The following is a 15265-nucleotide window of genomic DNA, read 5'->3' as shown; positions in this document are numbered from 1 at the left end:
GTTCTCTTCAACATATTCATTAATGATCTGGTAGAAGGTTTACACAGTAAAATATCGATATTTGCAGATGATACAAAACTATGTAAAGCAGTTAATACAAGAGAATATAGTATTCTGCTACAGATGGATCTGGATAAGTTGGAAACTTGGGCTGAAAGGTGGCAGATGAGGTTTAACAATGATAAATGTAAGGTTATACACATGGGAAGAAGGAATCAATATCACCATTACACACTGAACGGGAAACCACTGGGTAAATCTGACAGGGAGGAGGACTTGGGGATCCTAGTTAATGATAAACTTACCTGGAGCAGCCAGTGCCAGGCAGCAGCTGCCAAGGCAAACAGGATCATGGGGTGCATTAAGAGAGGTCTGGATACACATGATGAGAGCATTATACTGCCTCTGTACAAATCCCTAGTTAGACCGCACATGGAGTACTGTGTCCAGTTTTGGGCACCGGTGCTCAGGAAGGATATAATGGAACTAGAGAGAGTACAAAGGAGGGCAACAAAATTAATAAAGGGGATGGGAGAACTACAATACCCAGATAGATTAGCGAAATTAGGATTATTTAGTCTAGAAAAAAGACGACTGAGGGGCGATCTAATAACCATGTATAAGTATATAAGGGGACAATACAAATATCTCGCTGGGGATCTGTTTATACCAAGGAAGGTGACGGGCACAAGAGGGCATTCTTTGCGTCTGGAGGAGAGAAGGTTTTTCCACCAACATAGAAGAGGATTCTTTACTGTTAGGGCAGTGAGAATCTGGAATTGCTTGCCTGAGGAGGTGGTGATGGCGAACTCAGTCGAGGGGTTCAAGAGAGGCCTGGATGTCTTCCTGGAGCAGAACAATATTGTATCATACAATTATTAGGTTCTGTAGAAGGACGTAGATCTGGGGATTTATTATGATGGAATATAGGCTGAACTGGATGGACAAATGTCTTTTTTCAGCCTTACTAACTATGTTACTATGTTACAACATTGTAATACATGACTAAGGATTGTAGAAGCGTGCCGGGGGTGGTTTTCTTGTTATGGGAGGGGGGAGAGATGGGTTTGGTCTATTTACATTTATTAAAAAAAAAAATGGGGAAAATATTATCATTTGTACTCTAATACATGCTTATGTATGTAATGTTATCCTTTCTGCTTCCTTCAATAATAAGTATTTGATTTGTAAAAAAAAAAAAAAAAAAAAAAAACAACAAAAAGCAGGTGGGAATGTGCATTTAAATGACTGGCCATGCCATTAAGCACTGTGCGCCTGCACTTTGTTTGAAAGGTCACTCTGTGCTGACAGTCCCTTTAAAGTGTTGAACGATTTTCAAGCCATTCTTTAATGTAGTTGATTGATGTGAAAAACATCAGGAAAACATTTCTGTACTTTCTATATTCTAAATAAATGTATTATAAAGATTATTACATTCTTTAACCACAGTGTGCTGGACTTGAAACTAATATTTTATTTTATAAAGTACGTCTGGAGCTTTGTCCATGCACTTGCACTTATCAGTTGCAGGTTGGATGAACGCACGCACATCAAGCAGGGGTGAGCTGTATCTAACAACACTATTCATCTGTTGTAGGCCTGGGAGCAGATTTGCGGGTCGGAGGCTTGTAATCTAAACTCTTTTTCTCTGTATACAAATACACGCACTGCGCTGACTAGTATAATGTTGCAGCAGTTCCTCTCATCAGTCCTGGCTGACGCATTGTGTAGAATATTAGTACAAGAGGGTGGTTGTTAGATTGCTGTATGCATAGAAACTTTCCCCGCTTCCCCCCGAGGGCTTGTTTTCCTGCAGATCCCTATGGGCAACATCTTGTTCAGCACAACTGCAATCAGCATGGATTCACCATCTCATGTTAGCGACGCAGCAGAAAAATAATTGTCGGGAACTGCAGAGTCAGCTCTTCCGCCAGAGGAGAGGGATGAAATACACGCTGGATGGAGCAGCTTTGTCTCTGGATGTAGGATCCTTGTAGAGAAGGCACCGGCAGTGTTAGATATGCCTGCAGTGTGACATAAGCCAGTGCTGGGAACACGGACTCACAGCCATGGATGCAGGGCATGTGTGGGAGGGCAGGAAGTGGCGGAATATGGCATATGGCCCCTGGCACTCTGCCACCATCCTCTGCTTGTGTTAAATGAGGACATGAATATTGGCAGCCTATGTAATGCAGCAAGTTGGTAGATTTCAGTTTATAGAAGACCTTCTTACGTAATAGAGAAATCACTGTTTCCATGTACACAACCGTTCTATACCACAGTCCAGATATCATAACAGATTTATATATGGCACATATCTAGATAAAAGTGGAATGAAAAATAAATCTATAAAATGAAATTACGTGAGATTCACAAATGTGCAAATCCCCCACTGCACACAGGTGTAGTGATACATCCACACGGCCACAGATATATACAGTACAGACCAAAAGTTTGGACACACCTTCTCATTTAAAGATTTTTCTGTATTTTCATGACTATGAAAATTGTACATTCACACTGATGGCATCAAAACTATGAATTAACACATGTGGAATTATATACTTAACAAAAAAGTGTGAAACAACTGAAACTATGTCTTATACTCTAGGTTCTTCAAAGTAGCCACCTTTTGCTTTGATGACAGCTTTGCACACTCTTGGCATTCTCTTGATGAGCTTCAAGAGGTAGTCACCGGGAATGGTCTTCCAACAATCTTGAAGGAATTCCCAGAGATGCTTAGCACTTGTTTGCCCTTTTGCCTTCACTATGCGGTCCAGCTCACCCCAAACCATCTCGATTGGGTTCAGGTCTGGTGACTGTGGAGGCCAGGTCGTCTGGCGTAGCACCCCATCACTCTCCTAATTGGTCAAATAGCCCTTACACAGCCTGGAGGTGTGTATGGGGTCACTGTCCTGTTGAAAAATAAATGATGGTCCAAATAAACGCAAACCGGATGGAAGAGCATACCGCTGCAAGATGCTGTGGTAGCCATGCTGGTTCAGTATGCCTTCAATTTTGAATAAATCCCCAACAGTGTCACCAGCAAAGCACCATCACACCTCCTCCATGCTTCACGGTGGGAACCAGGCATGTAGAGTCCATCCGTTCATCTTTTCTGCGTCGCACAAAGACACGGTGGTTGGAACCAAAGATCTCAAATTTGGACTCATCAGACCAAAGCACAGATTTCCACTGGTCTAATGTCCATTCCTTGTGTTCTTTAGCCCAAACAATTCTCTTCTGCTTGTTGCCTGTCCTTAGCAGTGGTTTCCTAGCAGCTATTTTACCATGAAGGCCTGCTGCACAGTCTCCTCTTAACAGTTGGTGTAGAGATGTGTCTGCTGCTAGAACTCTGTGTGGCATTGACCTGGTCTCTAATCTGAGCTGCTGTTAACCTGCGATTTCTGAGGCTGTGACTCGGATAAACTTATCCTCAGAAGCAGAGGTGGCTCTTGGTCTTCCTTTCCTGGGGCGGTCCTCATGTGAGCCAGTTTCTTTGTAGCGCTGGATGGTTTCTGCAACTGCACTTGGGGACACTTTCAAAGTTTGCCCAATTTTTCAGAATGACTGACCTTCATTTCTTAAACTAATGATGGCCAGTCGCTTTTCTTTACTTAGCAGCTTTTTTTTTTTGTCCCAACACCATTTATAAGACCATAAATCCCACTTGTGAAGTGAAAACCATTCCCGGTGACTACCTCTTGAAGCTCATCAAGAGGATGCCAAGAGTGTGCAAAGCAGTCAAAGCAAAAGATGGCTACTTTGAAGAACCTAGAATATATGACAATTTCAGTTTCACACTTTTTGGTTAACTATATAATTCCACATGTGTTAATTCATAGTTTTGATGCCTTCAATGTGAATGTACAATTTTCAGTCATAAAAATACAGAAAAATCTTTAAATGAGGTGTGTAGAACTTTTGGTCTGTACTGTAAGCATCCACTGTGTGTCAGCTACACAATAGATCAAACATATATTAGAGGCCATGTTTAGAGTTGTCAGGCCCAGTTTCTTTGAGGCTCCGCACCTACACATCTGATATTTTAGTCTACCGTACTTATAAAGTAGCAGACAGCACACAATTATAGATAGTGATAATGTCACAATCAGTAGAAATCGCTGACAATCTCTCAGGGCTGCGGAATCGGAGTCGGAGTTAGTTTTGGTTGGAGTCGGTAGAAAAGTACCGACTCCAGCTTTTAAAAAAAATGTATTAATATTTCATAATTGAACTTTCATATGAATTTTATAAATGTTACTCAAATATATATGTTCTATCAAACTATGAACAACAGTGATAAGCAGTTCTGCTGGAGATAGAGACATTTCTTAAGGTACCTGTATACAGCAATCAACCAACAGCACTCAGATGGAGGATGCACGCTTCAAAGTCCCAGGATCCAACTGGACCAATAATACCAGAAGAAAAAGAAGGAGCAGCATCCATTCCAGGTGAAGAGTTTTCATGAAAAATCTTTATTCTGCCATCACGTATTCCTGTGATGGCAGAATAAAGATTTTTCATGAAAACTCTTCACCTGGAATGGATGCTGCTCCTTCTTTTTCTTCTCTCATTTCTTAAGGTACCGTCACACTCAGCGACGCTGCAGCGATATAGACAACGAGCCGACCTAAACTAGATCGCTGGAGCGTCGCTGTTTAGGTCGCTGTAGAGACGTCAAACACAGCAGCTCTAGAACGATGCAGGAGCGATCCAGTGATGTAACGGCGACTCACTTCTCGTTCTCGCTGGTTGTTAGCTCCATGTCAAACAGCCGGAGTGTAACGATCTGACACACATCTAGGGGCCCTATGCTCGTTGCTGGCGTCGTTGCTTTTGATATCAAACATGACGATACACGCCGACCTGGCGACGAAATAAAGTTCTGGACTTCTAGCTCCGACCAGCGATGGCACAGCGGGATCCAGTTCGCTGTTGCGTGTCAAACACAACAAGATCGCTATCCAGGATGCTGCAACGTAACGGATTGTTGTCGTTCTCTTTGCAAAGTTGCTGAGTGTGACGGTACCTTTACTTCTTGTGTGTCACTGTTCTCCACTGCCCTTATCTAATCTTATACTTGGTTAACCTCATGCTGCCCCAACCCCCCTACTTTCAATGTATGAAACTGAAAATGTGTTGCAAATTTTCGAAAAATATTTGGATCACAAAGGACCGTGCAAAGCGTTCCCGCATAGAAGAGTCATCCCCAAAGAACACAGCCAGTGCATTTCATGTGCACTAAAAGAAATTGAGAAATTTGACCATTCATCAAAAATAACAGTGCAACAAGCGATTCCTCTGTATCCTGACATTGTCAGAGATGTTGCCCAAGTGGTTACTGCTTTGCCACCAACCCAAGTTAGTGTAGAGAGGTTGTTCTCTGCTCTCAAAATAATTAGATCAGATTTGAGGGCATCCATGAAGGGGGATCTGATAGAGGCAATACTTTTTCTGAGGACAAATTTATAGATTTCTTCTTATTAACTGCATAACAGTGCATATATATATTGCATATTAAGGCTACGTTCAGATTAGCGTTGCGCCGCTGCGTCGGCGACGCAACACACGACGCACGAAAAAACGCGTGCAAACGCACGCAAAAACGCTGCGTTTTGCGACGCGTGCGTCGTTTTTTGACGAAAATCGGACGCAAGAAAAATGCGACTTGTTGCATTTTCTTGCGTCCGACGCTAGCGTCAAAAAACGACGCACGTGTCGGAAAACGCAACAAGAAAAACGCATGCGTCCCCCATGTTAAACATAGGGGCGCATGACGCGTGCGTCGCCGCTGCGTTTCCCGACGCAGCGTCGGCAAACGCTAATCTGAACGTAGCCTAAGCCACAGTTGCGACTCCGACTCCTTTATAAATGGACAATTCGTAACAATAAATTTACAGTTGTAAAATATTATCATCGTGCTTATTCAGTTTCTCACCATCATATAAGTAATCAGACCACTTAGAGCAAAAACTATATTTATTAGAATATAGCAAATAATTTTATAAACTTTTCTAAACTCGTGTAAGTAAGGGTGGTTTCACACTTGCGTTTTTGTCTGCAGCGTTTTTTTTTTTCAAAAAAACGCATGCTTTTTTTTTCCTATATTTAACATTGAAAACGCATGCGTTTTTTTGTGTACGCGTTTGATCGCGTTTTGTAATGCATGCGTTTTTTTACTGCATGCGTTCATTTTCTGAAATGCTACTTGTAGTATTTTTAGAAGCGTTTTTTTGACCAAAAAAAAAAGCATGCGTTTTCATGCGTTTTTTTGGGTCAAAAAATACATTGGAGTCAATGGGGACGCATGCGTTTTTTGGTGCATGCGTTTTTTGCGGTAAAAAACGCATGCGTTTTTTTATTAAAAAAACAGAAAACACACTGATATGCCACCCCCCCAACATAAAGGTGATAAAGGGAACCTAACCCTACCCCTAACCCTAACCCTAAGGGATCCTAACCCTAACCCTACCCCTAACCCTAAGGGATCCTAACCCTAACCCTAAGGGATCCTAACCCTAATCCCTTTATGGTTAGGGTTAGGATCCCTTAGGGTTAGGGGTAGGGTTAGGGGTAGGGTTAGGGGTAGGGTTAGGATCCCTTAGGGTTAGGGGTAGGGGTAGGATCCCTTTAGGGTTATGATCCCTACCCCTAACCCTAACCATTTCTGTTTATAGTGGGTTTTTTACTTTATTTTGATGATTGGCAGCTGTCACACATTTCTCATCATGCGTTTAAAAAACGCAAACGCATGTAAAAGCGTCAAAACGCCGTGTTTTTTTTCACCACATGCAAAAACGCATGCGTCAAAAAAACGCAGCGTTTACAGGCGTTTTTTCACCATGCTTTTTTTTGCGTTTTTTACCGCAAAAACGCACCCGAAAAAACTCCAATGTGAAAAGAGCCTAAGACACTGTCAAAGCATCAAAACATCAACAGCTATTGCATTTGTTATCACACATTGGGGGATGCGTTATTTTCATGGATTCATTATCTCAAAAACTAGAGACATTTCAGCAAAAGAAAAGGGTTTTTTAGTTAATCTCCCCCAAAATAACCTACAGCCATTGAAAAAAACCATGGAAACTTAAAAGCGTTTTGTTTTGTTTTTTAGGCTGTTGTAATCTATGGTGTAGGGTTTTTTTTTCCTTGGACAAAGTGGTGCACAGGAAAATGAGACTTGTCCATGATACGGATCCAAGTGTAAAACAAAAATTGCCACATCTATGGATTAGTGAAAAGAGAAAAAAAAAATAAAAAATGGCAGCACTTTTATGACATCCATGTGCTAACCATTTTTCAAAGGACTGTCTAATAGGAGAAGCTTGAGGAATATCCAGTCTTTCCCCCCCCCCCCATCGGCGAAAATATGATGAAACTGATGGTAAAACCCGACGCCCTAACCAACCTGAGGAGACTAATCAAACGCACTGATCAGGCTGGGACCATTTATTAGATACGATAGAAAATCACTAATGTCTGAACTAGTCCTAAGAAAGCCTAAGGCTGCCGTCACACTAGCAGTATTTGGTCAGTATTTTACATCAGTATTTGTAAGCCAAAATAGAAACATATGCTCCACTTCTGCATTTATCACCCGCTCCTGGTTTTGGCTCACAAATACTGATGTAAAATACTGACCAAATACCGCTAGTGTGATGGCAGCCTAAGAGCAGCCAGTCACTCTGTGCCATCATCACACAGGGTTTTGATCTGTGAATTGGGACAGATGATTTAACTCTTCCAATAAGTTAAAAAAAAAAAAAAAAAGTTTTAAAAAAGTTGATGAGATTCCAAAGTTTCTCGCAGTCCTGTCTATCTATATTGCATATATTCTATATGTTCAGAAGCAACAGCTGCAGCGTGGAGGACAGTACAGCAATATTTAGCAGTGTAGTGGTGAATCCTGCACTGAGATGAGAGAAGCACTTAAGGTACCGTCACACTGAACGATATCGCTAGCGATCCGTGACGTTGCAGCGTCCTGGCTAGCGATATCGTTCAGTTTGACAGGCAGCAGCGATCAGGATCCTGCTGTGCCATCGCTGGTCGGAGCAGAAAGTCCAGAACTTTATTTCGTCGCTGGATCTCCCGCAGACATCGCTGAATCAGCGTGTGTGACGCTGATTCAGCGATGTCTTCACTGGTAACCAGGGTAAACATCGGGTTACTAGGCGCAGGGCCGCGCTTAGTAACCCGATGTTTACCCTGGTTACCAGCGTAAAAGTAAAAAAACAAACACTACATACTTACCTTCCGCTGTCTGTCCCCCGGCGCTCTGCTTTTCTGCACTGTGAGCGCCAGCCGGAAAGCAGAGCAGTGACGTCACCGCTGTGCTTTCCGGCCGCTGTGCTCACAGTGCAGAGGAAAGCAGAGCGCCGAAGGACAGACAGCGGAAGGCAAGTATGTAGTGTTTGTTTTTTTACTTTTACGCTGGTAACCAGGGTAAACATCGGGTTACTAAGCGCGGCCCTGCGCCTAGTAACCCGATGTTTACCCTGGTTACCAGGGAACAGGCATCGTTGGTCGCTGGAGAGCTGTCTGTGTGACAGCTCTCCAGCGACGCTGCAGCGATCGACATCGTTGTCGGTATCGCTGCAGTGTCGCTTAGTGTGACGGTACCTTTACCAGAAACAGCCACAATGTCAGCCTTTCATCCTGTCCCTCCAATCTCTATAGACTTCCGGAGGCAGCATCTCTGGTCTTGAGCAAGAATGATTTTAGCTGATTTTCTGAGTGAATGATCAAGAGGCAAAAGGGGGGGAGGGGGGGAATGTGTCTCAAAAGCGGAGAAAGAAGCCTATTGCTCTTATCAGATATATTGCAATGTTTAGTTTATTTGCTTGTGCTATCTATATATGCACAGACTGTTGGGACCACCTTAAAGGGACTATTAGCACAGAATGACTGTTCAAGCCAGGTCCAGCCACTCGTGCATCATGTGAGGCCGATCACAACAACACCTTCCCACTCCTCTGACTGACAGTTCTGGCTTCATAGAGCCAGAGAAGAGGGAAGACAAGCAGGTGGGAAGTTAAAGGATTGGCCTCGCCATGATGCACCGAGTGGTCGGACTTGGTTTGAACAGTCATTCTTTGCCAACAGCATCCCTTTACTACAATGCAGAGAATTACAGTGACTTGCAAAAGTATTTGACCCCTTGGCATTTTTCGTGTTTTTCTATCTCAGAACCTGGAATTTCAGGATTTTGCCTACAACTGTGAACATTTGGCTTTCTTTTTGTGAAGCAAACAAATAACTGAAAACTTCAGTGTGCGTAACTATTCACCCCCTAAAGTCAGTACTTTGTAGAGCCTTCATTTTGCGGCAATTAAGGCTGCAAATCGCTTTGCATAAGTCTCAGCTTTCCACATCTTGCCACTGGGATTTTTGCCCATTCCGCAAGGCAAAATTGCTACTTTATGTAAGGGTATGTGTCGACGTTCAGGATTGCTTCAGGATGTGGTCAGGATTTTATGCAGGTAAAATCCTGACCAAATCTGCACCTGAGGTCACTGGCAGGTCACCTGCGCTGTCCTTGTGTTTTTTTCTGCAATGTAAGGACATGCTGCGTTCTTAAGACACGCCGCATGTGCGTTTTCGCGGGTGTGCCGCATGCGTTTTTTACCGAATAGTGGAGACGGGATTTCATTAAATCCCCTCCACTATGCTGTAACATCTGGACGCTGCGGCTCAACGCAGCGTAAAAAACGCAGCGTTTCCTGAACGTGGAAACATACCCTAAGGCTACTTTCACACTTGCATCTTTTAGCTTCCGTCACAATCCGTCGATTCTTGAGAATGCAGGATCCTGCATTTTCCCATAGACTTGTATTAGCGACGGATTGTGACGGATGGCCAGCCATTTCATCCGTTGTGCACTGGATCCGTCGGAAAATAGCGGTCCGTCATGCGGAGAAAACGTTTCTACACGTCGGAAAATCGGTCAGCGACGCATCCTGTGCTGCCCGTCTGCTATAATGGAAGCCTATGGACGCAGGATCCGTCGGTTACCGTCACACACTGGAATCCAGCGACGTATCACGTATTTCCCCTCTGAGCATGCCCGGGAGGATTTTCATATGCGGAGAAAAGAGTCCCAGTCTCTCTCGTCCCCTCCCCCCCCGGACATTTCATTCCCTAAAATCTCTCCTTTGAAATTGTGGCAACAACGCAAACGTCACACATGTTTTTCACTATTTTCATAACTGGACGACGACACACAGCAGAAGACGCAAGTGTGAAAGTAGCCTTAGGCCAGTCTCACACGCCCAGATTATTCCGGTACCGGAGAAAATGGTACCGGAGTTATCCGTGTGCTCACGTAGGCCATCCGTGTGGGATCCGTGTGATGTCTGCGAGTAAGTTTTTAAGGTCCGTGTGCTGTACGTGTGTCCGTGTATTGCAACAGTTTTTACAATTTTAACCCTATGACAGGAAAAATGCACACAGACAGCATCTGTGTGCGATATGTGTTTACACAGACCCATTGACTTTAATGGGTCCGTGTGATCCGAGCGCTCCCACGAACACTGACATGTCTCCGTGTTTTGCAAACGGACACACGGTCCGTGAAAACACGCTGTCATGTGCAGAGACACATTGATTTTAATGTGTCTACGTGAGTCAGTGTCTCCGGTACGTGAGGAAACTGTCACCTCACGTACCGGAGCCACTGACGTGTAAAACCGGCCTTAGATGGTTTCTGCTGTGCACCAGAGACATTCCAAGTCTGATCTCAGATTCTCAATTGGATTTAGGTCTAGGCTTTGACCAGGTCACTCCAGAACATTTACACGTTTCCCCTTAAACCACTCGAGTGCTGCTTTAGCAGTATGCTTTGGGTCATTGTCTTGTTGAAAGGTGAACCTCTGTCCCAGTCTCAAATTACAGACAAACAAGTTTTGCTAAAGATTATGTATTTCGCACCATCCATCTTCCCCTCTACTCAGACCATGTTCCTTGTCCCTGCTGACGAAATACATCCCCACAGCATGATGCTGCCACCACCATGTTTCACTGTGTGGATGGAGTTCTTGGGGTGATGAGCTGTATTGGTTTGGTGCCAGACAGTGTTTACCTTCGTGTCCAAAAAGTTCAGTTTTGGTCTCATCTGATCACAGCACCTTCCTTTATACATTTAGGAAGTCTCCCACATTTCTTTTGGCAAACTCAAAAAACGAGTCTTACAATTTTTTGTGCGCAAGTAAAGTTTTGTTTTCTGCGCACTCTTCCATAAAGACCACCTCTACGGAATGTATGGCTTAGGCTACTTTCACACTTCCGTCGGCCCGACGTACCTTGTGCTAAGTTTAGCACAACGTGGGCAGCGGATGCAGTTTTACAACGCATCTGCTGCCCATTGCAATGAGCGGGGAGGAGGGGCGGAGTTTCGGCCACGCATGTCCGGTCGAAAATAGCGGACACATCGCACAAAAAAAAGTTACATTGAACTCTTTTTGTGCGTCGCGTCCGCCAAAACACGACGGATGCTACGTGTGCCCATCCGTCGCTAATACAAGTCTATGGGCAAAACACGCATCCTGCAAGCACATTTGCAGGATGCGTTATTTGCCCATAACGACGGATTGCGACGGAGCCCAGAAGACGGAAGAGGGAAAGTAGCCTTATAGTGGACAGATACTCCAGTCTCTGCTTGGGAACTCTGCAGCTCCTTCAGGGTTACCTTTGGTCCCTGTGCTGCCTCTCTGATTAATGCCCTACTTGCCCGGGATGAGAGTTTTGGTGGGCAGCCCTCTCTTGCCAGGTTTGTTGTGGTACCATGTTCTTTCCATTTGATGGTGCTCGGGAATGGGGATCATCAGAGATTGGGAGTGTGCAATAAATATATTTATTTTTTTAAATAAACCAACATCTTTGTCCCTGACTTGTTTGGAGATCTCCATGATGGTGTTTGGTTAGTGGTGCTGCGCATCTGTGGCTTTTCAGATAAAGTGCATATACTGACAGACCATGTGACAGATTGCTCACAGGTGGACTTCCTTTCATTAAACATGTGAATTAGGAAGGCAATTGATGCACCTGAGTTTTTAGGAGCGTCATAGAATAAGGGGTGGAATATATATATGCACATGCCTATTTTTAGTTATTTGATCCCATAAATTTAATTAATGCCTATATTTTTCTCACTTCACCAACATAGACTATTTAGTACAGATGCATCACACAGAAACAAATACACAAATATTTATACACAAGTGATAACGTAACAAAGTAGGTAAAAAGCCAAGGGGGTAAATACTTTCACAAGCCACAAACGTTGTAGCTACTTGAGTTTCGATACTCCAAGTGACCTGGTACGTAGAGGATTGGCCACCATTGCCACATTCTTCTGCCAGTCCCCATTTTCTGTAGTTCCAAACTTGTATCTCCAGCTGTTATAAAACTACAACTCCCAGCATGCCCTCAGCCATCACAACACAATAGTCTTAGCTTTGCCACAGGTTGGAGATCACTGATGTGGAAGAACATTTCCTACTAACACGTCCCTAGCAATGAGGCGATCTAATGCCGCCTAGCACATCAGGTGACAGGTGCGGAGTAACAACAGGAAGGAAAAAATATTTATCTTGTTACACAACTGTCCGTGTAATTAACATGTGGTAAAGTGAGCCGCCTGCATGACACAGCACATGACAAGTCAGTGACGGCAGCCTGGCACGGGCAGGGTTAATGACACTACGTGGACTCTCGTCTCAGAAGAGTCATATACATGTGAGGCCGACTGCAGCCAGGGCAGATATTACACTGACAGCGCCCTGTACACACCGGCTCACTATACTATTTACTCCGGGGCACCTAGCCATAGGTTGGTGGTATGGGCACTGACTGGGAAACGTCTTTCCCTGCATACTGGCACACAGAGCAGTGAATGGTCATGCCACTTTAATTGCTTGCAGATCAGCAGAACGCCCAACGCGTCCCGACTACATCCAAAGAGCTGAGCGGGCAGAGCATGCAGTACCGCGTCTGACCACACGGGGGCCCTGACTGGCCGCTAGGAACTGGCACCATGCCGAACACTAGAAAGACAAAGCGGCCGGGCCCAGAACTAGCCCTGACTGGGGGACGGGAAATACTCCGTGGGGGCGTCCTTCCCCCACCCACAAAATGAGCCCGATTATGTGGCAGGGGAGCTGCGACTTGTAGTCCCCCGTCAGCCAGACATAGACGCCTGTCATTCCCAACATTAGCAAGTCATACCTTCGCGTAAGGGGTTAATCGCAAAGCATGATGGTACCTGCTGCTGGGATGGGCTCCCAGGCCTGTGCGCAGGTGACAGGACGAGGTGCGCACCCCGCAATCACACGGCAGCAGCGCCCTGTACGGAGCCTCCGTCCCCGCCTCCCCTCCCCGCAGCGCCCGGGAAGCGGCACACTCACCCTTGTTGTTCATGTCGCCGGTGCCGTGCACAGTCTGCGTTTTCCGTGTTGTTGTTGAGGATGATTCTACTTCCGCTTCTCTCCACTTCCTTATTGTGTTGTGTGCGCTCTGCACGGAGGTGACCACATACATGTACCTCCCACAGCAGCGCCCCCTGGCGGCACCGCCGCACACTCAGCCTGAAGTCTAAGGGCAGTGTTTAGTAGATGTGTCTCACACTGATCCGTCTGTCTCACAGTGATCTGTCTGTCTCACACTGATCCGTCTGTCTCACACTGATCCGTCTGTCTCACACTGATCTGTCTGTCTCACAGTGATCTGTCTGTCTCACACTGATCCGTCTGTCTCACACTGATATGTATGTCTCACACTGATCTGCCTGTCTCACACTGATCCGTCTGTCTCACACTGATCTGTCTGTCTCACACTGATCTGTCTGTCTCACACTGATCTGCCTGTCTCACACTGATCTGTATGTCTCACACTGATCTGCCTGTCTCACACTGATCTGTCTGTCTCACACTGATCTGTCTGTCTCACACTGATCTGTCTGTCTCACACTGATCTGTCTGTCTCACACTGATCCGTCTGTCTCACACTGATCCGTCTGTCTCACAGTGATCTGTCTGTCTCACACTGACCTGTCTGTCTCACACTGATCTGTCTGTCTCACACTGATCTGCCTGTCTCACACTGATCTGTATGTCTCACACTGATCTGCCTGTCTCACACTGATCTGTATGTCTCACACTGATCTGCCTGTCTCACACTGATCTGTCTGTCTCACACTGATCTGTCTGTCTCACACTGATCCGTCTGTCTCACACTGATCCGTCTGTCTCACACTGATCTGTATGTCTCACACTGATCTGTCTGTCTCACACTGATATGTATGTCTCACACTGATCTGCCTGTCTCACACTGATCTGTCTGTCTCACACTGATCTGTCTGTCTCACACTGATCCGTCTGTCTCACACTGATCCGTCTGTCTCACACTGATCTGTCTGTCTCACACTGATCTGTATGTCTCACACTGATCTGTCTGTCTCACACTGATATGTATGTCTCACACTGATCTGCCTGTCTCACACTGATCTGTCTGTCTCACACTGATCCGTCTGTCTCACACTGATCCGTCTGTCTCACACTGATCTGTCTGTCTCACACTGATCTGTCTGTCTCACACTGATCTGTCTGTCTCACACTGATCTGCCTGTCTCACACTGATCTGTCTGTCTCACACTGATCTGTCTGTCTCACACTGATCTGTATGTCTCACACTGATCTGTCTGTCTCACACTGATCTGTATGTCTCACACTGATCTGTCTGTCTCACACTGATCTGTATGTCTCACACTGATCTGTCTGTCTCACACTGATCCGTCTGTCTCACACTGATCCGTCTGTCTCACACTGATCTGTCTGTCTCACACTGATCTGTATGTCTCACACTGATCTGTCTGTCTCACACTGATCTGTATGTCTCACACTGATATGGATGTCTCACACTGATCTGCCTGTCTCACACTGATCTGTCTGTCTCACACTGATCCGTCTGTCTCACACTAATCCGTCTGTCTCACACTGATCTGTCTGTCTCACACTGATCTGTCTGTCTCACACTGATCTGTATGTCTCACACTGATCTGCCTGTCTCACACTGATCTGTCTGTCTCACACTGATCCGTCTGTCTCACACTGATCTGCATGTCTCACACTGATCTGCCTGTCTCACACTGATCTGTCTGTCTCACACTGATCCGTCTGTCTCACACTGATCCGTCTGTCTCACACTGATCTGTCTGTCTCACACTGATCTGTATGTCTCACACTGATCTGTCTGTCTCACACTG

The 15265-nt window shown here is 45.2% G+C and overlaps 1 protein-coding gene across 1 annotated transcript in view; it reads right to left on the bottom strand.

The window, feature by feature from the left end:
• The window catches only part of DAZAP2 (DAZ associated protein 2), a 49067-nt gene extending 35544 nt beyond the window's left edge, over positions 1-13523 (bottom strand). Inside the window, exon 1 of the mRNA XM_069758626.1 lies at positions 13410-13523. Within this exon, the coding sequence (XP_069614727.1) occupies positions 13410-13422 (13 nt within the window). The 5' untranslated portion in view covers positions 13423-13523. The remainder of the gene's footprint in view (positions 1-13409) is intronic.
• Positions 13524-15265: the final 1742 nt, after the last annotated feature.

The sequence above is a fragment of the Ranitomeya imitator genome, chromosome 3 (genome assembly GCF_032444005.1).
Source record: "Ranitomeya imitator isolate aRanImi1 chromosome 3, aRanImi1.pri, whole genome shotgun sequence".
NCBI classification, from domain to species: Eukaryota; Metazoa; Chordata; class Amphibia; order Anura; family Dendrobatidae; genus Ranitomeya; species Ranitomeya imitator.
This window is presented reverse-complemented; position numbering and strand designations above follow the sequence as displayed.